Below are 23,694 nucleotides of genomic sequence, written 5' to 3' on the forward strand. Positions count from 1 at the left end.
TCCCCTGCAGGATTGCACCTAAATGAAATGAATTAATGAGCTACAATTCAACAGGTTTCCCCTGTAACATTATTGTGATTGCAAAGGACTGAGTATCTGTACTTTTCACTTGATACATTTTCAAAACAAGGTCGTTACTTTTTCTCTTCTTTTTTTTAATGCACGAAAACGATTAAAATACTTGATCTAGAAGAAAGCAGCGTCAATGTCTCCTGGCTCCACCAATCATATGAAGCGTTACACAGGGTCCAGCGAGTGATACTTAATACTGTGGACTCGACACAGGGCAAGACAGAGTCATCTGGACGAAATGTACCTGTTTTGGCTCCATTAGCTAGCTAATATATTTCAAATAGACGTAGACTGATACATCCGGTAAAAAATACTTTTTACTTGTCAAGTACATTTCAGAGCCTCTACTTTTTTACTTTTACTTGAGCAATTATTTGAGTGAATACTTTTGCCAAAGTTTTTTTTTTTTGTTACACAAGTAATTGTACTCAAGTAGAGAATGTCAGTACTTTTGTTTTTCGTCTCCCATCTCTGAATTTCAGGCTACTGTACAGAACAGTGAATAGCATCAGGGTAGTTTTGACCCCAGAACACAAGGCGGCGCTAAGTGCTCAATAAAGCCAGGCTATATTAGACGTTAGTGGACAAAGAAGACTTTCTCTTGCGTTAAAGGAACCCGAGGTCGACTTTTTGAAGACAATTATTTTCACAAAATCGCAAAATCAGCTTGACTTGCCGGAAAAATGGTTGGTAAAATTAAGAACGTCCGGCAGAAGTTGCACCAGAAAGCTGTGAAGCTAACGTGGCTGCCGGGCTCTGCTTCGTCCAAAGGGTCGGACGAGCCTGTCTCCTTCCAAATGCATCAGTCAAGTCTTTCACATGTGGGAAATGGCTCTTCTAAAGTTGACGGGAAGATACAAGTAAGTAGCGACTGAATGACGTCCGCTGTACTTTGCTAAGTATTTCTTATTCTAAAACACATTATGAGTAGAATAACAATCTGCATTTGATCTGACCGCAGTTGGCTTCTAAACAGTGACAGCGGAAAAAACATAACCACATTGTCACTGAATCAAACCAGTATAGTACAATCTTGGGTTGAAGGTAATATAGTTGTGTGGACTTTGGTGAGATACCTGTCTAGATGTCCATGAGCAAGACAATTAACACACGTTGCAAGTCAATTTACAGTAAATGTTCTACTTGCACCCCTAAAATTTCAGGTTAGGCTTAGGGTCCACTGTATGAAACAACAACAGGGAAAAAAACCGTTACTTTGGAGCCCTCTTGTAAGCCATTTGGTAATCATTTTGAAATTGTTTTAATATATTAATTGATATTTTGTTGATGTAAAGTCTTATCACATATTGATACAATTACTGTTTTAGATCGATAATAATGTTATTTAATCTTCAGATGAAAACAAGTTTTATATTAACATAGTTGATCGTCTTAGCTAGTGATTGCCAAATTAATATATATCACCACCCTTAATTCTTCTGCTTAACTCTGCAGGCCCGAAACCAAATGTCTTCCCCTGATGGGATATTTTCTGGTACAGAAATTGCTCCAGAGGCCCTCAGGCAAACATTAACATTCAAAGACCCGCCAGTAGCCCCCATACCTGCCAAGATAGGTAAGCTTTGCCAACATCTTTGTGACATTTAATATTTTAGCTTGCCTTATGCCATATTTAGCAAGCAAACGCTTTGTGTGTGTGTTTGTTTTAAAGGTACTTCTGAAGCAAAAAAATTAAAGTCGAAGAAAGAAAAGATGAAAGAAAGGAGGGAACGATGGCTAAACAGTAAGTTAATATATTTTTCATCACATTGGGTGTTCCAAGGAAATGTTTGTTTATTTTGTTTGTGCTTTAATTCAGAGACTCAAGCATGCTGTAGGTAACAAAACTGTTTAATGAAAATTCCTTATTTGTCACAAAGAGTTTGTACAACTTGATTAAAGTCCACCTGCGGTAAATTGAATTGACTGGTGATGAGGCACAAATCATGAGCAATGGTTAAAAAAAAAAAAAGAAGGAAGAAATGGTGAAGGCCAACAGGCACAGTCATGTCCGTGCAAACCTTTGACTGCTTATGTATATTGCATATAATAGCTCCCATTTACAACTTTTGACATTGAAAATGCTATGGAAAGTAACCAAGCCTTACTGCTTGGCAGTAACGGGGTTTTACCTGCCTGTTCACCGTGTTTGCGTTTCCTCCGCAGAGATCAGCAACATCAAGCTGACAAAGGAGCGTCAAGCGGCACAGGCCCGGCGACAGGCCACTCCGGTAGTGGGAGACATGAGTGTGCTTGCGGAAGCCCTGCCTGAGCTGTCCGAGCTCATCGCCCCAGCTCATACGGCACGCTTAGCCCCTACAGCTCGCCGGAAAAGCAAAGTGTAAGTCGACCTAAAATACATGTGCAGTCATGTAGAGTTTTGACACACAAGTTCGACATGTGACATTTTATGTTTGAAAATGGTCAGGATGCAACATTGTTGGTGAATATGATGTATGTTTTTATGCAGTAATACTTCTGACTAATCACTCCCCCTCTCAAATGCAGGCCAATCAAGAAGCCTGCAGTAACCGATTTCAGTCAGATGAGGCCCCAACAAAAACGGAAACTCTTGTAAGCTTTTTTTTTTATTATTCATTGTCATTACATCAAATGAAATGTGGTTATTTTTTTATGTTCTTACTACAGGGAGTCAGAAATCAGTAGGTTTGGTGAGGCGGTAAAAATCCTCAGCAGCAAAAGGAATCCTCTCATCGACATTTCTGAGCATCTGAGGAAGAGACTAAAGCATTTAGAAGAAGGTTCCAGTAATAATCAGTAAGAAGATTATTACGTAAAGCATTCAAAACATAGATTAGCGTTCCTCCATTATGGAACCCGTGTTTACTGTTTTTTGTTGTTGTTGAAAATTTGGGCCTATAATGTCAACACAGACTCAACTGACAGCTTTTCATAACAGTTTTTAGCTGATGACAATAAAAGTCTGCTTTCAATGTGTGTAATTGCTGCATGTACTTGAACACAAATAGTGAAAATCTATCATTTGTGGCCCACCCAAAAATTGCCTATAGAAACCTTTTGTCTAATTGACATGAGCAACTTAAGTTCAAATTGTTTCCTTGGCACCAAGATGCCACGAGATGTCACCAAAGAAATACCATTATTGCTTTGGCTTGAGCACAAAAACAGCACATTGTTTCTTCTTTTTTCTTTTTTTCAGTGACTAAAGAATAGTTTTTGTAAGTTACGATATGTTGTGCTAGCTAGCCAAGTCAAATTTATCTACAGAGCCCGTAATCACCAAAGGGCTTCACAAGCCTACGAAGATTGATGACTTCCCCTGAAATACATTTCTTAGCAGTGTTAAGTCAATGAGGCACAGGCCTGCAGTTAATGTAAGGCAACATTTGCAATATATTTGCAACTGACTTCAATCAATTAGATGTAGCCGCTTCACTACATTTGCTTACCTAAAAACAAGGAACAAATAGTTTCAATACCTTTCGAACTAAGACAAGTACTATCGATTTTTGCATTGTGGGGGCTTCTATAGTCTATATGTGGCCGCTGATGGCTGTCATAAGGCCATTGCTCTCTTTTAACGACCCGCTGATAGCAATGTGTAATTATATATATTTTTTTAGTTGATCGACCCAAACAAATACAATTCAAGGTCATGAAATGAGCGTAATAAGATGTCTTTATTAAGGATTTGACAGTTTCCATATTGTGTGGAGTGGTCACACTCATAAACAATTAGTGATCATTAAAAGTTTCACAATAAATTTTCAGTGCAAAAGGCTCAGCTGATCATAATTGTAGCATAATAATTCATGATCTAATACAGTATTAAAATAGGTGTGTAACAAAAACAATGGAAATATGAGTTAGCGATAGTACAGATATTTGGTCTAACTTCCAAAAAATAAAAAATAAACTTGATTCCTTGTTTGCTAAGCTTACACTGTGAAATACACAAACATGCTTGTTTTTCCAGCGCACTGGCTCAGCCATTATCTGAACGAAAAGAAAAAGCAAAAGCACATGCAGAATGGACACGGTAGGTTTTAATCAGACCAGGTGTCTGCCGCTTCTAGGATTGAGATGCTGACCAAGTGGCAAAGTCCTCGTTTGTCATCTTTTCATCTAGATCAGGGATGAGCAAACTTTTGTGTTCAGAAGGGCCACATTTGATTTTGAAAACGGACAGAAGGGCCAGGTCATTTGTAGATGAAGTTTAAAAACAAAAACAAAAAAAAGTTCAAATGTGTGTCTATTAATTATCTGTAATAGTTAATTTTGATAATAAAGTAATGCATTGTCATTTCTGGAATTCAGACTGATTTTTAAGTCATTTAATATTATAAGCCAATTATTTAAACCAATATAATAAGAACTAATCAATTATTTAACAATTGTCAAATGTTTTAAATGTGAAATTGCTTTAATCAAATAATACCATTATTTATAATATACTTCTCAGTTAATCAACTATTTAGTCAAATTAAAGTGGCATTTTTCATATCCCTAATTATTTAAAAAAAAAAAGTAATTTTACTCAAATGTTTATCTACAATAAATCCATTATTTAACAAATTAATACAAAATCAATAAAAAATAATAATAAATGCAATTAACAAAGTGTTTGGGAAATCGGCTAGATTACTGCAACAAATATTACAAGCATCTTGACAATATAAATACCTGGTGGGCCAGATGAATCAATTGTGCTGTATGTGGCCCCCTGGCCATACTTTGCCCACCCTTGATCTCGACCACTGGATCTCTTGACCTTATTTAACCTTTTTAACAACATCAGCATAGGCAAACTCAATTTCCCTCTCGGCTGGGCAGGTGCTGTTGAATTCCTCTTTCTGATAGGCACAGTTCAAGTACCGCCAAACGCCTGTCATCTCTGCAGGGATCTCAAATCCACGATATTTCTTGGCGACCACCTGGAAAGAGGAAAGGGAGCCCTTGAAGTAGGAAGCCATTGCAGATGTTCTGTCCAGTAAATGCAATGAAGAGCAGCGAACCTTCAGGATGTGTAATTTAGGAAGCAGGTTGCAGTCGGCCAGGGTGAGCTCTGGTCCGTCCAGGAAGCTCCTGGTGGACTCCGGGACATCTCCCAAGGCATCGCCATCGATCTCAGCTGGTAGGGGAGTCCGCAGGAAGTCGTCGAGATGCCGAAGAGACTTCAGCAGTGCTTTCTCTAAGGCTGAACACACGGGTGAGAATGAAGATTCACTCAGTAACTTTGGTGGGTCGTATCTGGCTCGTGGGTCTTCAGTTTGACACCTGCACGCTAAGGATTCAACTCTTATCTTTCCATCATCACAGGAATGAAACAAGCATCATCACAGTGCCCTGTGATTGGCTGATGACCAGTTCAGGTTGTACCCTCCTTCTTGCCCAAAGTCAGCTGAGATAAGCTCCAGCTCACCATGACTTCAGTGATGGATGGATACAGTTCACATTGAAGTACAGATAGGACTCGAGTTAAAAAAAGCTAAAGCCAACAGAAACATGGATTCAACACACATTATGGTTTCTGTAGCTTTACAAGAGAAATGGTCGAACCTCTCTGTATCTTACCGTCGTTGGTGTCTTTCCTTGGGTTCTTGATGTAAGCTGAGAACTTGGCAAATACATCAATGCCAGCTGTGTTGGCTTCCGGATGTTTCGGTGACAGTCTTGGGTAGCTGGGGATAAAACAATAAAATCAAAAAAAATTGTGACAGAATTATGGAGGAACAAAAATGCCAAAAATAATAAATAAAATAAAATAAATAAATAAATACATATAAAATATAATTCAATAATTACAAAAAAAATCTAAATGGAAATAAAAACAACAAAATATATACAAAGCATATACCCATAAATAAGTAAAAGTAAAAAATAAATAAATGAGATTAAAAAAATAAAATAGCTATGTAAATAATCATAGAAATAAATACAAAAATAAATATAGACATAGAATAAAATTTAAATCCTTAAATAGAAACACTCTGCTCTCATATTTATTTATTTCATGCTGCAGACGCTGTCTGTATGAAATGTGTTATGAAATGTTATTCAAATGAGGGGGCCGCACTAAATTTGTCTTGGGTTGAACTATTCGCCCATTGGTTGATCAGATAAAACATCCTTAATTACATTTAAAACAGCAAATCAATTTTCAAAACAAGCATCTGTACTTCAGAGCGTGAGTACTTCAGCCACTTCTACTTATTATTGTGTAGCGTGCTCATGTTTGTGTACCGCGGTGGGGCCAGTTTCTCCTCCAGGAACTCCTCTATCTTGTTGACATCAACCTTGACATCTCCATTAAAGGTCATAAATGGAGGGTTGGTGCCAGGCGCCAGATCTTGTAAATCAGCAGGTTTTCTGACAGTACAAAATATAACATGCCAGGTCAGGTCAGAAGTTCATGCGCAAAATAAAAATAAATAAATAAAACGCTTCGGAACCTACCATATGTGAATGAATATACAGAACTATACTCAGTGGCTCTTTAATTTACTGTAAACATAGTTTAAGCCTTAAAATACCCTTCCCACATGCTGTAATATTTTGTACCTCAACACAAAAAAAGATTTATGTTTAACAGAAATCAGCAATATAGTGGGAGTCGATAGGTGAACAATGATGTAGCGGGTGATTACTGTAGTAATTGTATCCTAAAAAAAAAATCCAGGCCATAAATATAAAACAATCAAATGAAAACAAAGCGTATGGCTTCTTGTGCTGCTTTATATTCTTATGCCACTGAGCGCTATTCGTAACCATGGAATCGAGGCCCCTCTCAACACTGCGCACAATAAGTTCTAAAGCCACATACAATGGAAAAGTGTTGTTCTTAAAATGTTCAACAGTAAAAATTACCGCTTGAGGTCAACGGTGGTGACATTGAAGATGACTCCTTTGAGCCAGAGTATCATAAAAAGTCGCTGAGAGAATGGGCAGTTACCGATGCTTTCCCCATCGCTGCCTGCCTACATGCACACACACACACACACGCACGCACACACACAAATGCACAAATGAAGAATGTTGTTATCTGAACGTGTCGATGCTTAACAACAATCATTTCTTTTGAATGATATCTTACAAAGGTAGCTGTGCCAGCTATTAGCTCTGATGATTGTGTTTTTCCGTGGTAGGAGTAATGAAGTACAAATACTTGATTACTGCACTTGAGATTTTTAAGGTGTCTGTACTTGAATATTTATTTTCCTCATGACTTTTTACTCCGGATGCTTGTATTTACTATTCTTTTCTTAATCAAAATAGACAGACTTGCTACTTTTTTCAACAGCCGTAGATAACAACACAAGATAAAAAAAAATAAAGAATAAATAACATATGCAGATGACAACACAACATAAAAAAATAGATGTAAATTAAAGACAGAAAAAAACCGGAACAACAGCAACATGGAGGAACACACACACACCTGGGAGCATAAATGCCAACAATTTTCCAAAGTAAAGCAAGATATTGCCCATCCATGGTGGTATTTAAAAATGTGTCTTTACAATCATTTGTTCAATGTGCCCCCACTACAGTCTAAACACGCCATTCTGATTAATAGCATATGTTTGTGGAATATTCAAAGCAGGTTATGTAATGACAAAAATAAGCAAAAACAAAAAAATCTTTCTTTGCTCAAAATGATATTTTCCTTCACATTTGTTCCCGTGGTTACTATGACCCTTCTTTTTCACATGTGGACTGAGGACTAAACTTCAACTCAGCATATGCAAGGTGAATGAAGTGATTCCTAACAAGTGTTTAAACAGACCCATGTTACTTACAACTGTTCCCGGTCTCCCAACTTCTACCAGTCATTTTTACACACATACAATCTGTACTTTTGCTTAAGTACAGAGTGTGAGTAACTTTTGGCACATCTGCAGGATTTAAGTGGAACAGCAAATGTAAAGTCAGATCATTCAAGTCGTGTCTCTGTCACTCCATACAGAGTGAACTCGTTACCTTTGACTTCAGTCATAGAAACTCACAAAGTACTAGTTGGAATGTAAGCACTTCTAAAATCATACAGTATAACAAAGAAATATCATGTGAAGGTGATGGATGTGCGTACAGTAAGTGTGCTGCTTCCAGGACTACCGAGTCCACAATTCTGAACACCAAACAGCAGGCTAATCAGCTTACACAGTGAGAATGCAGAGATTAGCCTTCTAACTCCAGCAGTATAACATTCTTACACTCCAAATCATTGCTCTCAACTTGTTTACATGGATATATGCAAGACCAATATGACATCATTATTTATATTTGTGCACTTTTAAGAAACAATTCAAACATCACCTCAGAGGTTGAGTTTGAACTTTTTTCAGTTATCCAACAAATTCCGTGACAAAGGCACTTTTTGTCGACTGTGAGACAAGCAGGTCTCACATACAGTATTAGCAAATTTTTTCAAGGTATTAAAACTTCCTACTGGCAATGGCAGGAAGTAATAATGGACAACTACTTTGTTACTAGTCTATATTTTTATATAAAAAACTAGACCTGGGCTAGTTGTATCACTTTTTATACTTTTATCTATTTCTTGGAATCAATACATCATATACAAACAAAATGTATGCTCGATGAAAGACCAAAGTCTTATGTATATTTTTTGTATTCATGTCATTTTCATACTTTGTGTCAGTGCAGAGTTATAAGCCATCAAATAGAGGGAGTGAACATGTGCCATTTTGCCCCACCAATGGGTAAGTTGTCACACTATATGGGGTAAGATGTCACACTGGATTTTGCAACTAATAAAACAAGGACAAAATTATCCTTGTTTTGTTTTTGTTTGTTTTTACAGCCAGACAAATTGTTTGTCATTGATCTTGACATTTTACTATAGTCATTGAACAAACTTAAACAAAAATATTATGAAATACATAAAAGTCCTTAGGAACTGCTGCCATGTAAGCTCTCAGACTCAAATGCCCGTTTTACTTCCTTTAAATTGGAAATTCTGAGATTAAATAGAATTTAAAAAAAAGCTTTTTGGTTAATTAAAACTTAAACCCGTCCCCACGTGTGGGCATACTGTAGTTCCAACAACTGGAAAATATTTTTTTTTAAATGAAACAAAACCTGGCAAACTAATTTCCTCACTCTTCAGACTCATCATCTGAAGGACATTTCTGGCATACGTAAACAGAGTTGCCTGAGGTGCAATTTTCATTGGCCCATTCTTTGCATATGTGACAACAAACCCCAAAATGATGAGACAAGTTGCCCCAAACTATCATGTTGGCTAATTCTTGCTCTAGTTTAAAGTTAGTTTAAAACAGAGCAGTGACTGAGGCACGACAAGATGCCTGAATCTCTCCTCTGACGAGTCCACATGAATTGCTGCCAGAATTTGTCTATGTACGACACCCGTTTCAAAATATATGAAGTTGAATTTGTTTTATTTGGGGTTGTGCAAAACAAATAACTGGCACTTATCTCAGCTCACAATGTGTGTTGTGTAGTTATACTTTTAAGTCATCAAAACGGGTATTTCATTTAATTGATGGTTAAAAAAAAAAAGTGTTTAATTATGTATTTCAAGCTGCCGAACGCAGAAAATTCAAATCGCTACTGCCACCTGTAGCTGAATAATTAAACTACGCAACCCCTTCGTCGCGTACACAATGCGCACATGACGTCACATCCGCAGAGAGAGAGGGCGGGAAATATGAACCCAAATCTAGTCTGAAAACTATTGGCCAGGGATATTTTTGGGCAAATTGATACATGAAGCAACTATTTTTTAGTAGTTTTTATTTAACTTTTTTACTTTTACGTTAAGTACAGGAGTTGAATCAATGCTTACACTTTTACCAAAGTATGTGTATTTCTAGTTAAGTACAGTCACAGTGTGAGTACTTTCGCCACCTCTACTGAACCTCAATAGCGCTGTGCTCTTATAAACTGACATGATTTGCTATTAGGCATTGTATTCCTTTTATATGAACTGAAACATATTGTTTTAGTTACGTAGATGTAGTCGTCCCATTTGATTGCATTACTTTAAACTAAGGTTATTGTGATTGTGCAGGTATTTCTTTCTAAGTGGCTAGTATATGTTCGTCTGTCAGGTCAGATGGAATTGAAAATACAGGTAACAGGTAAGCTTATCCGGATTGCCACTCTCTCTCTCTCGAGCAGTATCAACACACATTGTCACACACACATGCACGCACACACATTAAAACAACCACAGCACCACTTTCAAGAATTATATCTTAATATACAGGTGCTTGTCAAACAATTTGAATATCCTCAAAAAGTTGAATAATTTATATGAAATTAATGATAGATTCAGGGCCCCCAACTCAAGTGATTTCAAGCATTTGTTTGTTTCTGTTTTTTTTTCATTATTTGGACTTCCAGCTCATAAAACCCATGAAAACAGGATGTTCTACTATATTGTGGCCCTCGTTTTCCTCTTGTAATACAGTACCATCAAGAGGAAAATGATGGCCACCAGACCCAAAAACAAAGAGCAGTAAGCATCAAGAAAGCCTGGGTTTCCAGGTAATGCCACGGCGCATCCAGGCAGTGGTTAAGGCAAAGGGAACCCAATCAACTATTGAAGATTGACATATTGATTTGAAAATACCATCCATCCATCTTTTTTTTTCATGCAAAACACTGGAAAGTATGCATGGGGATTTCTTCACATTATTCAAATGTTTTGACATCCTGTTTTCATAGGTATTATGAGCTGGAAGCCCAAATAATGTAAAAATAAATAAATATTTGAAATCACTTAAGTTGTATACCCTGAATCTATAATTTATGAAAGTTTGACTTTTTGAATGGAATTACGGAAGTTATTCAACTTTTTGAGGATACAGTACTGTATTCTATTTTTTTGACAAGCACCTGTATATCTGCAAATGGCTTGTTGATCTTTACAGTTTTACTACTATACTTGCTAAGTTGCTACTTTGTTAGAGCTAAGCAGCATTTGAAGTCAGCCTGGTGTGTCACAATAGTACAGTAGATAAAAAAGAAAGGTGTGAATCCTGGGGGGAAATAAGAAACAGCAGCCTTGTCTACCCACATATTGGAGATAAGGATCGAGAAGAAGACTAGTATTCTACTGAACTCAGGTTTGATGTTCATTCAAACTAACTCATTCACTGCCTTTGACGGCTATAAACGTCAAAAATTCATTTGAACTATTCCTATTAGTTTGACATTCCCTCCCCCCACTTTTGTTAACAAAAGTATGAAAACCTAGAAACATTTTTATTGTACATTTAGAACAGATATAACATGTGTGATTAATCGTGAGTTAACTAGTGAAGTCACGCGATTAATTACAATTTAAAAAATGTAATCGCCTGACTAGATGATGGTTGAAAATTAGGGGCGTCAGGCGATTACATTTTTTAATCGTAATTAATCGCATGACTGCAATAGTTAACTCACGATTAATAACACATTTTATATCTGTTCTAAATGTACAATAAAAAAATTGAAATAGTTCAAATGATTTTTTGACGTCTATAACCGTCAATGGCAGTAAATGAGCTAATTTCTTGAATTAGGTTTCTAACGAAGGTGTCGATACGGAACCGCCTCCTGGGCCCAAATATAGGGAAATCCCTTCCATTATCGTAAGCTAAAAAATATATATATCGCAAACTCTATGTTAGATCATGTTACCTTGACGTAAAGTGAGATCTCATTTTCTTGGTCATGTGCTGTTGCCGTTGTGTGATCCTGCACAGGAGGCAAAAGACTGTCCACCACTTCCGGTGAAATCATCTCTCGTGGCTTCTCTGTCTGCCACTCCCGATGAGGAAAGAATGACTGTCCATCCTCCAACAGCACCACTCTCTTTTTCTTCACCTGGTCGTCTTTCTTTTTGGGAAGAACTTCATCTTGAATGACGGACTTCAGCTCCTTCATCCATGCATCCCTCGCGAGTAGATTTAAGGTGTCGGTTAAAGATTCTCTGACGTCTGTTCTTATTGGATTCTCTTTCTGGTCTTTTCCTTCCAGCGATGCACCTGGTTCTTCTTGCTTTGTTTTAATCCACGCGGTATCCTTTTTCCTAGTGGACAAGAGTTTCACTTCCTTATTTATCGACTGCGTATCAGGACAAATGATCCCATTTTCCGTGGCTTGTTTGAATTCTTTGACAGTTCCATTTAGATCCAGGTCTAACTCTTCTTTAACTGGTTTCTCATCTTCGTGTGCTTCTGACTTGTTATCTGTGGCATCTTTTGCCTCAACATTCGCCGGCTCTTCAAGTTCTCTGTTTTGACTCTTGTCTGTCTTTTCACTCTCATCATCTAAAATGGTCACAGGTTCTGCAATCTCATCTTGACCTTGCGTGTCCTTCACATCATCACTTTCTCCTTGTTGTTTGCCGAGAGGCAGCCCAGATTGATCTTGTACATGTTTGAGGCCATCAACTATGGATTCCTCCGACTTGAGCTCTTCTCCTGGGAGTTTCAGCTCTTTCTCTGATCCTGTGTCGTGCTCCGTATCATCTTGTTGGCCGATTAAATGCATATCCTCAATCTGGTGGTCAAACTCAGTGGTGTTATCCAGCTCTTCTTTCTCCTCTGGGGTTTGGTCATCTCCATCTAATTCCGTGAAGGAAATATTTTCTTTGTGTTCCTTTATTTCTGATGTCTCAAATCCTTCACTGTGAATGTCCTTCTCTGGTTGATCTAAGGAAGATATCAATGCAATTTCTGATGGTTCTTCAGTTTTCGGACTTGGCTTGATTTCTTTGTCTGAAGCTGCCATCGTGACCAACTCCTGCATCTCCATATTCAGGACCTCTTTCTGAAATAAGTTGTTGGTCAGTTCCAGGTCTGTTGAGTTATTCCTGTTGTCACTTGGGGTAGTTTCACTATGTTTCACCATGTCAATCAACTGGCTGATGTGAATGGCTGCGGATTCAACAGAAGAACATTGAGCTATGCTACCGACACTTGTATGCGAAGCCTGGCAGGAATGGTCTTTACTTTTGACCAGCATTGCTAACTCGATGCTGACATCTTTCACGTGGTCCTCTAAATGGGCGGATGTCCTAGCATCTTCCATCTGCCAACCTTCATTGGACTGTGAATTATTAACTGAGGTTTGAACCTCGAGGGAATCCTCTACATTATTGTCACCTTCGTCAGTGGTCGATGCAGCTTGATGGTACTCTTGGGAAATTGTAGCCGAGTCATGAGCACTGTTGGCATCCTCAGCTGTTGTCACAGCACCTTCAAGGAAATCCTGAGAATTTGTAGGTGATTTTTGATCACTTTGAGTTGCCTCATTCAATGCCTCTGCATTTTTGCGGGAATCCTGTAAATTGCAAACTGAGGCTTGAGCACTGTGAGCAGATTCCTCCAGGGTCAGTGTGATCGGGTGCTCTTCTTCCACCGTCGCATTTACTCTTATTTTCCTTGTCTCGTGAGTGTTTTGTTCTTCACTTGTTGCATTTTCATCTTCGTTATCTTCCAATGTCGTGTTGTGACTCGCCAAATGTTCTGTCACTATATTTATGTCATGTGATAGTTGCTCTCCGTGTGATTTCTCCTCAACATCACACAATTGCTCTCGCTCTCCATGCTCTTCATTTTTGTGTCTGTCATTTCCTTCTTCTGCTCTTGTTGAAGGCTGAAACGAAACATCTGTCTCTGTGTTTGTTTCATGAAACCTTTCCTCTTCCTGGATGACGTCTTTGCAATCGATTGATTCCTCCCGTTTTTCATGCTCCGTATTTTCTTCTTTGTGTTGCCCTTTCTCATCTTCTACCATTCTTTGAATGTGACACGTTTTGTTTAAATACTCGTCATGCTGCATTTTTTTACTCTCTTTCTTAATCTCTTCCTTAACCATGTTAGCCTCTTTTTTTCCATCTTCACCTTCACAATGTTGGCTTTTCTCACCTTGTAAAACAGTTAAGAAATCATTCTGGTTTTCAGCACTCACCATCTCTATGTCATTTGAGCGTTCTTCTTCTTGGATAATAACCTCGGTTGCCGATTGCTCTGCATCTACATGCTCCTTTTCGCTTCCTAAAACTAGAATGTTGGCACTGATCTCTGTATAATTCTCAACAGCTGTCTGGGCTTCTTTTACATCTTCCACTAATAGATCTGTACTCTCGACCATTTTCAAATGTTGAGCATTGTTGTCATTTTCATGACCTTCCTCCTTGTTGTTGTCATCTTCAAGTTGCACTTCTGCTGAGAATTGGCACAAATTTCCAGTCAATGTTGCCATTGCTTCCTCTTTGACTCGGGTCTCTTTCTGAGTCTGTCCGTGCCTTAAATCAGGTTGCTCAGATGCTCCTTCCTCTCCACTCTCCTCCCGTCTTTCCCGATCTTCCTCTTTCTCTCTTGTCATTTGGTTTGGTACCAGTGCCATTGAGAGAATTCCCATTTCTTCCTGTTCAGCTTGATCTGCACTTTCTTTTTCAGCTTGTCCATCTCCTGCCTCAGCCATTAACAAAATGTCCTCCCCCACCTCTTCAGCAAGTTCGACCTCTTCATCTTCCTCTTCTCCGTCCCCTTCATTTTTTCCTCTCTGGTTATTTGCATCTGAAGAAAAAGTGACAGGATTGTGGACAACAGTGGCGTTTGATAAGTCTGGGTTTGGCCAGAAGTCTGACTGAGCCATTGCAAAAGTTAAAAGGTCTGAATGGACAGTTTCTGAGATCAAAGATCTGTCTAAGGGGTTCAGAATCCCAGATTTAAAAAATGAATTCCAAAAATATTTATTTTCAGTTCACAAGTTAGTCTAAATCCTGAATGTCAGAGTGTTCCTGACAACGAATGCGAGATGACAATATTCCAGATTTAAAATGACAAGGCACAAAATGAAGAATAGATGTAGATTAAATGAAATAAAATATAATCAAATTCAAATGATAGTTCCAAAAACGGCTGAAACTTTAGGGAAGGTACCTCCCAGCCGGGTGTAGTAAGATTTTGGTCAGTCCAGAGTTTGAAGGTGCAATACAAAAAAATACCTTTTGGATGACAAGTCAAAGTTAAAAACTCAAAATTTTGAGACATCCACTAATTTTTAGGCAGTGAAATTCAGGAGCTGCAGTCAGTCTTTCCCTGTTGAAAGCCAAAAAGCGTACTGCACCTTAAGCTGAGTTAGACAACAAAATCTATCAGACCTCCCTCACTCTTTCTCTCTCTCTCTATGTCTCTCTCAAATCACGCACTTACACCCACACTCTCTCTCACTCTCTGGAGGATTAAACCAAGCCTGATCCCCACATGACTCGGAGCTTAAACCCCAGCATAATTTCAGTAGAAGCTATACACCAGACAGTAGGCCCTACTGCTAAAAAGACATCAAACTGTTGGTAATCCATCACAATTACATTTGAAAATATGTTACCAATAGTTTAGTGATTCACTCACCCGACAATGTGGTTTTAGATCCCACTTAGTGGTGGTGTCAATAGTTGGTTGCAATCTGCATGTAGCGACCAAAACAAGAGCAAACTGTAGAAAGTTGACCATTTTTAAAACAGTTACCAGTATAAGTTGGAGATAATGAAGACGATATCAGAAAAAGGAAGAAACAAATGTTTGCTTCCAAAATTGAATGATCTTTATTCACCAGTGATTTAAAGAGAAATGTTGTTATTTTAGTCATGAATAGGTGGTTTGTGTCTTGTGTTTGTATCTGTGTGCATACCTAGGAAAGCTTTGCAGCACATAAACCAATTAATTAGTAGTGGCACCTATTTTTTCGACACCCTCCCTTCTAACTACCCACCTCAATGTGTTTTTTTTTTTTTAAACGTGCCTCTTTTGCCACGTGAAATGTACATTTTCGTAAATGCCGTGGGACACAAATGCCCCCACGGTCTGTAGTTTGGACAATTATTTGTTACTTATTATTTTTTTGTAACTTGAAAATGGTTGAATCGCAAGATGTGACGTCAGGTGAAACGCTAGACGCATGGTGGAGACTGAAATCAGCTGCTCTGCTGAATGACGCCACTTCCGCTATTCTCCACAGTCATTCAGCAAACAAAAAACTACAGTACAGTACATAGCCTGGATTGTTGCTACATTCTGTTAAATGGTGTAGTGTTTACGTTCGGGTGTGGAACAGACGAGAAATTCACGGAATGGGACAGACTGTGGTCGTTTAGCGTCGTCTACTCCGTTTCCTGGTCAGTTTATCCTGCGTGCTGTGTCCGGCTTGTAGCGGTTTTTAAGACAGAACAGTAGTTAGCTATTCGTTCGGGACCACATTGCCTGGAAGTGTTGAAGAGCGTGAAGCGTAATGGATAGATGCGATTGTAAAACAATTGATCAATATTAGCTCTTTACACTGAAAGTATAATGGATAGTGGGCGTGTTCGACGCTAAAGCTGCTTTCTGTCTGTGTGTCACCAGAAAGCACTTTCGACAAAATAAACAACTAGCAATGCAGCAATCAGAGAATGTTTGCGAAGAGGACGCGACGGCGGTGAATGTTCAGGTTAATGCTTTACCAAACGCCCTTGTTGCTTACAAAATGCCGGAGGATTTATTTAACGACGGACGCTTGAAGGTAAGAAGACAAATGTTAAATTGGCTGATGCCTGAAAAGGCCCTTTGTATTTGTTTAATTTACATTTATTTCAGTGTAATTGAATAAGTTCTAACGAGCATAAACCAACAAGCAGTGAATTTTGGTGCCCAGTAGGTGGCGATAATAGATTTGTTATTGAGCGTGCGCTTTGAGGGAATTGTCACGTTTCTGGAATACGTAAACATGTCCGCCATATTGAATGTGTCTTCCCTCGTAAATTAACAACCTACAAATTGTACAATGTTAATGCCGCTTATTCCTAAATTCACACGCACGTGCTAATATATTTTGCAAACAGGCACAAAAAGAATGTTTATGATTGACAGTATATCTCTCTAAAGCAAGTAAATCCCTCACAGATTTTGTCAATATTTTATTATGGCTTTACATGTGACAACAGTGAAGTGACACTTTTCTACAGTGTACCAAAGTCATTTGTGCAGCTTGTATTACGTAATTATCTAGCTTTACAATCCCGTCAAAACTCAACAGGAAGCCATTAGATGTCCAAAAGGCTTGCGTACAAATAACGTCGATATTGAAATGGGGCCCAATTAGCCATTTCACTCCGCGGTGTCACGTGACTCGCTTGTGTTACAAGGTCTATGTTATAAATGGGGAGCAGGTGTGTTAAAGTTGGTCTTATTACCTGAGCCCTAAGCAACTGTGATGTAATTTTCAGTTGACAGCAAGTGGCAAAATGGCCGCCCCTTGAAATGAAAAAAAAAAAAACCCGGGTGTGGTGGATTTTGCTGCTAATCTCATATTACACAAACGCAATATTAATCAGAATGTTGTGTTTTGACTATTAGAGGCACATAAAACACATTATTGTCAAGAAAAATTTGGACTTGACTTCCCCTCTAATAAGAAGTGTCAATCACACCTGCACTGTCAGCGTTAAATAAATTCAGCAAATGGAAACAATTACTGTTTTCTCAACAGAGCAAATTGAAGATCCAGCGTATTCAAAATTGTCAATATTTTCTCATTTGAATATTCGAAATGCTGATGTTTGCAATGTTAATCAGACTGGAAAGTCTGAGTCAGTGGAAACAGGCAGGATGCTTGCTAAGCTCGCAGGCAATTGGGAGATCTTGGATACAGTGCATACAGTACAACCCATTGTTTGTTCATACTGTATCATTGCTCACATCATGTTTGATATATATATTGGGAAAATATCTACTTTTCCTAAACCTCCAAGTCATAAGTAGACTCAATATTCCTCAAATTTTACAAAAGCGTGTATGGACAAGTTTTGATAAAGCAAGATCTTGAATATTGGCCACGTTGATGAGATGCAAACAGTAAAACTGAAGTGAGTGTCCTTTTCTCTAGAGACAACTTGTTCTTCTTTTTTTTTTTAACACGATACAGTAGTGTATCTTTGTTAGATAAAACCATTAAATGAAAGTAAATTGTGAGTTATTTTCTCCAAGGGGAAAAATAGTAGTGATTATGTTTCTTCCTCCTCTCTATGATCCTGGTGCTTTTTACACAATGCCTGTAAGGGTTCCTGAGTCAGCTGACTCTTCAGGTTACAACATTTTCCACTGTGCATGTTGTTTTGGTTGTGGTATAGAATGGGGGTTGCGCAGCAGCCTGACTCTCACTGGAAGAATTGTTTGTACATGTATAAGAACATGAAAATTAATTGTGCCTTCAAGTGGTTCCAGCCAGGAAGGGACCATTAATTATAAGTTCATGATAAGCTTTCCCTACAGGAGACTTATCAAATCGCCTTAAACTTTTGGTCACAAGTGGTGGATGGAATGAAGGAATCGAATGTCTTTACTCTTTACACATTGAATGATCAATGCTGCTGTCTGAATAACACAAAAATACACAACACTTGGTCATTTGAATGGCACAAATTGTTTTAAATTGTGAAACACTGCATATGTTTCCTTAAAGCTACAGTCATAATGCCACAACAGAAATACTGGGTGAATAGGAATGGAAAGTGGCAAACTAATGAATGCAAATGCTAAACTTAACTTGTTAGCCCTATAACATCACACAATTTTCTCTTCACGCTCTTTGCTATTAATACCTCATAAAAGCGCGTTATCATGCCGCATACTTTCCATGAGCAGTACTTCACCCCTCCAGCTTGCATTCTTCCTACCCGTCATGTCTCTGTTACTCTTTCCATTCCTTTTTTTTCTGCCTCTATTCAGCTGCCATCTGTTCTTTTTCTCAGCTGTTCTCTCTCTGCTGTCTTTCTCCCTCTGGCTTATTCACATGTATGTCTTGTACATGCCCTCAAAGGTCTTTGTGTGTAAGCCAGTGTGACTTGCCAAGGGGTTATTTTTTGCCACATTTGAACGTAACGTTTGATGTGTCAGACATCAGGTGATGTCATTACTTACCTCTTCATACACACACTGTCCGTATTTCCGTCTGATCGGTCGGCATCCAATTATATCTGTTGAGAAAATAGACAAACGCCTCCCTATCTCCCTGTCTGTTGGAACTCAGCGAATCGCTGAGTTAGAGGGCAGTGCGTCAATGTGTTTTAGAAGGGGCGTGATGAGAAGAAAAAAAAGGGAGAGAGAGCAATGCAGCTAGCGTGAGAGACAAGACTAAATAAGTCATTTCTCCACACCCAAATGCCTGGAAAATACATTCAATTTACAGATTGCCTCCGAGCTGATGGATCATTTATAAAGCAGATACAGTAGATGCTTGATTTGGGATGACATTGGAATCTACATTTGGGGCAGTGTCAGGACAGAGGAAGCTTGAAGAAAGGGACTCAGCCAAAAACCAAACTTCCCCTGTTTTCTTGCTTTGGGGCATCAGATTACTTCTCACCTGTCACCCTGGGGAAGGTTACGCGTCCCCGACCTTCCCATTGCTCTCCTTCCTCTTCATCATCCCCTCAGCTGTCTTTCAAGAGCCTCTTGGCAACCCCAAATTCAATCATTAAGTGGAGAAGATTTTGGCGTCCCGTCATGCACATCAAAACCACCAAGTGTAACCACTTATGTCTGGTCGCCTCAGTGTCTAATCAGGAAGTGTTTACTCATCCTGATGCTCAGGTAAGCAAAATTTCTGCTCTTCTGCTTATTGGTTATAATGTGACGCTTCCCAGCAGTATTAGACAGAAATGGTCACTTGTACTTATTGTCTGGGACAACTCCTTTTTTTGTTAGCGGTTTTGGTGTATTCATGCCTCCTCTTTCAAAGACCTTATTGCTACTAACCTTCTTTGTGTGATTTTAGCTTTTTAGCACACTGTTGTTGACTGTGTCTGCCTGAATAAAAGGAGGATCATGTGTCCTTTTTTTAATATCCTAATCCAGGCACAGTGTGAGATAAGCAGTGATTGTACACATCCATGCATATAGCTGTCCATTTTTGATATTGCTTAACCTTATTAGGGTACACCCTGGACTGGTCACAGGGCATGCATCTCTGTCAAAACTCTAATTTCCAAAAAAGTCAGCCAAGATACATCTATACTAGCAACCATGAGTTAAAAAACAAACAAATGTGTTGAGCGCCATTGCAAACAGACCAAATAATGTAACAGAAGGTGAACCTCCAATTTTCTAGAAAAGGAAAATGCATATTGCCAGTCCTGCTTAAGGCACATATTTACTGCTAGTCATCTCATATGCATCAAACCCACTCTGCTTAATATCCTAATATGTCCTAACTTGCTCACAAATGAGGCAATGAAGACATCAAAACGGCATCGGCACATGGAGCCCAAGCACCTGGCATTAAATGACAAGCCTTTGTTGTTATTTTTTTGTAATCCAGTCCATTGAAATATGTCTTTCCATGAAACCAGTTTGTGGCACAAAAAAGGGTTGGGGTCCGCTGCTGTAAAATGATGGAAATGATGATGAGCAGTCATTGTTAAATCAATTTGTGAGTCCTTCTCTCTCACACTCTCGTACTCTTCCCCTCCACCTCACTGCAGGCCAGCTTTGAGGCTTTATTCCATTCTTTTGACCAAGATGTTCAGTTCCAGTACTTCAAGTCCTTCCGCCGGGTCAGGATTAATTTCAGCGATGCGCTGGCTGCGGCAGAGGCGAGACTGCGACTACACAAAACTGATTTTCATGGCAAAGAGATGCGCCTCTACTTTGCTCAGGTGATGTCAGCGAGAGACACTTTTTTTTTTTTAATGGACCGTAAATATTGCCTGGACTTATTGTCATTGTCATTTCTTTGCAGTCTGTCCACATTGGGAGTCCGAGACTTGAGCCTCCAAAGCCAGAGAAGCAGTTCCTTATCTCCCCACCTGCCTCACCTCCAGTTGGCTGGGAGCAGTCTCAGGACGCCATGCCTGTTGTCAACTATGACCTGCTGTGTGCCATTTCGAAACTAGGACCAGGTACATTTGAACCGGTTCTATCTTTACATCTTCTTATCATTGCAGACTTGGCTCATGTGCACAAATGTACTACTGTAATCAGATTTAGGTTTGAGAACTTTATTAAATGAATGCACAATATTTTAAAATGTAATGTAAAGTGCTGGAGGTGCTTTACCGTGGCTGCAGACATTTCTGACCCCCTAGCGCCATCACGGTACGTCATTAAGGTTGCGTCTCGGAGGTCAAAATAGTTTTACTCATTTACTTACCTGATATTTATGAATTCATTTCTTTTGTTTTCTTTTGTATTTGGCATGCCTGATTTTTACTCCATTTAAGCACTTTGTATGCAGTGATGGTTGTTTTAAAGTGATTTATAAATAAAGTTAAGCTCAGGACACCACATTATTCTTTCCTTCACTTTCTCCATGCAGTTTACTGTACATCTCTGCCAATATCTCTTGCTGTTGTCTAGTACATCTCTGCCAATATCTCTTGCTGTTGTCTAGGGGTGTGAATTGCCTAGTACCTGGGGATTCGATTCGTATCACGATTCGATACCGATTAATCCCGATACAAATCTATAAATTGATTATTGCGATTTTTTTTTTTACCTCAAATTTAGAAAAAACTAATCAGTAAACTTTTACATGTACACTGTAAGATTTGTATGAAAATGTATTTATTTATCTGAAAATTCGGTAGAAAGAATAGTATTTTATTCTGCCACTGTCTCCAGGCGACAAATACGAGCTCCACACAGCCACGTCAACCACCCCCAGTGTCGTGGTCCATGTTTGCAAAGAAGAGCTCGGCGACAGCTTGGCTCGAGATGACAGCGACCCGGACAACATGGCGCGCCCCCCGCGGCCCAAGATCGTCCAGACGCGCCGACCCGATTACACGCACAATGTCGAGCAGTTATCAGCACTGGAGTGACAGCTGTGAAATCATCCTCATGATGTCATTCATGCAGCGCAGAAGATGTGCTCTCTGAGGCTTGCTCTCTGAATTTGGGAAGGTACCTTGGGAGGTGCTGCATTGTCCCGTTAGCAAGGAGGCGAACTTAGGATCAGATGCTGTATTTGTGTCTTTTGGGAAAGATTGGAACTTATTTTTGAGAAGTTCAGCCGTACGATAACAACTCTCTAATTTGAGGTTTTGGGATGATGGAATACTAATTTTGAGGTGTGTAAAACATTATGTTCACGCTTCATAATATGGTTGGAAACTTGGTTTATGGATTTGTTAGATGTGCTATTACTAATGTGTGCATGAGATACGCTTGTAATTGACAAAAGATTCCCACGCAACATAAATGCAGTATCATTCTTGCAAGCATTACTCAAGTTTTGGGTGGGGGAAAAAATTGCTTTTCAATAAAATACAAAAGCTACATATTACCCGCCACAACATTTTGGATTGTCATGGTGGTAACTTAAGATGGTGTGTGTGCGACATCACATCTTTACTATTGTAACTGTTTTGTGTGGCGTATGTGTAGTCAACATGTGCTGCTTCACAATCTAATATTCCTCTGAAAATGAGAATGTACTGTTCGCAGTGTTCTTCCTGTTATCATTTCTATGTTAAGATGTATTGAAAGTGTCTTTTTTCTTGTAAACTAGCAAGGAATTGTTAGACTTGTTCTGTGTTTCATTCATCTACACAACTGTCCATGTATGACAGACACAGCAAGGCCTTCTACATCTGTATTATGTGACATGGTAGTTTGGTTTGACCTTTTCTAGCCATGCCCAAAATAAACACAAAAAACAAAACTGGGCCACCTTTCTAGTCAGTTTGGCTTCATATGATGTGCTAAGAATTATTCTGATTTAGAAATCACTGTTGCTGAGCCTCCAAGCCAATAAAAAAAATATGAATTGCGTATTACACTTCAGTGTTTCCAAGCTTTATTGAGCCAAGGCACTCGGTTTACATGAAGACATCTTACACAGTGCATCATCAAGCACAAGTATGAATACTGAAATTATAATGTCTCAATCTACTCACAAAGTGACAATCGGTGTGAAACCTGGGCCTGTTTAATTGAACACGAAGCTGATATATTCCACACAGATAGCTATGACTTACTCTATGAATGGAAACAGGTCAACATACAGGTTTATTGTCTCTTGGACATATAATGGAAGAGCATTTAATTGCTCTGATTGTCACTATCGCTGGCATAGATAGAGTAACAACATAGATGTGGCATGTGGGGTGATCAATGGGTATGTATATCTGTTGTAGTTGTAGGACAATTTAACTGGATAAACCGCGGCATCCCCGATGATTTCTGACGGCACCCGAATGTGCATGTATTCAATCATAAGTGACGTCATACAGCGCTCCCGAATCTGTACTGTGCAATGATGCCCTCGAGAGCAGTATGACATCAGAGCAAATGTATAAGAGCATTCTGTCAGTCAGCACTGACATTTTGTGATCATGCAATGATCTACTGGTTGTACTTTCCTAAGTTATATATGCCATGAAATAAATGATTTCCAGTTCCCCCACATCTGCTTTTCTGTCAATGATCTTAAGACAACATACACGTCTGCGAGTTAAATTAAGTGTTTGTTTTTTAAGTCAATACTCCGAGATCCATGTTAAATAAGTAGATATAACCCGACATTTCCTTTCAACGCTGATTATTGTGAGGAAAAAATAATAAAACAAGGAATTCAGACAACAATCAGGAGAGGAACCAAAGCATAAAGCGGAACCTT

The 23,694-nt window shown here is 38.9% G+C and overlaps 3 protein-coding genes across 5 annotated transcripts; 2 read left to right on the plus strand and 1 right to left on the minus strand.

Annotated features, from left to right (window-relative positions):
- Positions 1 to 644: 644 nt before the first annotated feature.
- slx9 (SLX9 ribosome biogenesis factor) lies at positions 645 to 3,035 on the plus strand. 2 transcript variants are annotated; one of them, XM_086067132.1, is made up of 7 exons: positions 645 to 758; positions 844 to 932; positions 1,528 to 1,648; positions 1,745 to 1,816; positions 2,239 to 2,413; positions 2,581 to 2,646; positions 2,722 to 3,035. In XM_086067132.1, exons 2-7 carry the CDS (start codon positions 870 to 872, stop codon positions 2,852 to 2,854), a joined length of 630 nt encoding a protein of 209 aa, XP_085923258.1. In that variant the 5' UTR covers positions 645 to 758; positions 844 to 869; the 3' UTR covers positions 2,855 to 3,035. The 2 variants fall into 2 exon arrangements, with proteins under 2 accessions (XP_085923258.1, XP_085923257.1); XM_086067131.1 differs by having other exon boundaries at positions 651 to 932.
- A 686-nt stretch (positions 3,036 to 3,721) lies between these two features.
- Positions 3,722 to 15,211, minus strand: LOC147178720 (uncharacterized). Its single transcript, XM_086067130.1, has 6 exons — positions 11,728 to 15,211; positions 6,922 to 7,031; positions 6,298 to 6,423; positions 5,629 to 5,735; positions 5,070 to 5,251; positions 3,722 to 4,988 (listed from the first exon to the last, which is right to left on the minus strand). Exons 1-6 carry the CDS (start codon positions 14,692 to 14,694, stop codon positions 4,827 to 4,829), a joined length of 3,654 nt encoding a protein of 1,217 aa, XP_085923256.1. The 5' UTR covers positions 14,695 to 15,211; the 3' UTR covers positions 3,722 to 4,826.
- Positions 15,212 to 16,023: 812 nt separating this feature from the next.
- LOC147178721 (calcipressin-1-like) lies at positions 16,024 to 22,854 on the plus strand. Of its 2 annotated transcripts, XM_086067133.1 has the most exons (5): positions 16,024 to 16,216; positions 16,443 to 16,599; positions 20,558 to 20,731; positions 20,815 to 20,974; positions 21,696 to 22,854. In XM_086067133.1, exons 2-5 carry the CDS (start codon positions 16,474 to 16,476, stop codon positions 21,893 to 21,895), a joined length of 660 nt encoding a protein of 219 aa, XP_085923259.1. In that variant the 5' UTR covers positions 16,024 to 16,216; positions 16,443 to 16,473; the 3' UTR covers positions 21,896 to 22,854. The 2 variants fall into 2 exon arrangements, with proteins under 2 accessions (XP_085923259.1, XP_085923260.1); XM_086067134.1 differs by lacking the exons at positions 16,024 to 16,216; positions 16,443 to 16,599 and adding an exon at positions 16,614 to 19,667.
- Positions 22,855 to 23,694: the final 840 nt, after the last annotated feature.

This window comes from Leptonotus elevatus, chromosome 2 (assembly GCF_054856555.1).
Source record: "Leptonotus elevatus isolate MCC_2025b chromosome 2, RoL_Lele_1.0, whole genome shotgun sequence".
Classification (NCBI taxonomy): Eukaryota; Metazoa; Chordata; class Actinopteri; order Syngnathiformes; family Syngnathidae; genus Leptonotus; species Leptonotus elevatus.

Coding starts and splice junctions, on each gene's coding strand:
- slx9 (XM_086067131.1), top strand. CDS start 756: ATGGTTGGTAAAATTAAGAACGTCCGGCAGAAGTTGCACCAGAAAGCT. Junction 1,649..1,744: donor CCCCATACCTGCCAAGATAG/GTAAGCTTTGCC, acceptor TTTGTTTTAAAG/GTACTTCTGAAGCAAAAAAA. Junction 1,817..2,238: donor GAGGGAACGATGGCTAAACA/GTAAGTTAATAT, acceptor TTTCCTCCGCAG/AGATCAGCAACATCAAGCTG.
- LOC147178720 (XM_086067130.1), bottom strand. CDS start 14,694: ATGGCTCAGTCAGACTTCTGGCCAAACCCAGACTTATCAAACGCCACT. Junction 7,032..11,727: donor AGATCTCACTTTACGTCAAG/GTAACATGATCT, acceptor GTGTGCATGTAG/GCAGGCAGCGATGGGGAAAG. Junction 5,736..6,297: donor GAGAAACTGGCCCCACCGCG/GTACACAAACAT, acceptor TTTTATCCCCAG/CTACCCAAGACTGTCACCGA.
- LOC147178721 (XM_086067133.1), top strand. CDS start 16,474: ATGCAGCAATCAGAGAATGTTTGCGAAGAGGACGCGACGGCGGTGAAT. Junction 16,600..20,557: donor TTAACGACGGACGCTTGAAG/GTAAGAAGACAA, acceptor ACCTCACTGCAG/GCCAGCTTTGAGGCTTTATT. Junction 20,975..21,695: donor CATTTCGAAACTAGGACCAG/GTACATTTGAAC, acceptor CACTGTCTCCAG/GCGACAAATACGAGCTCCAC.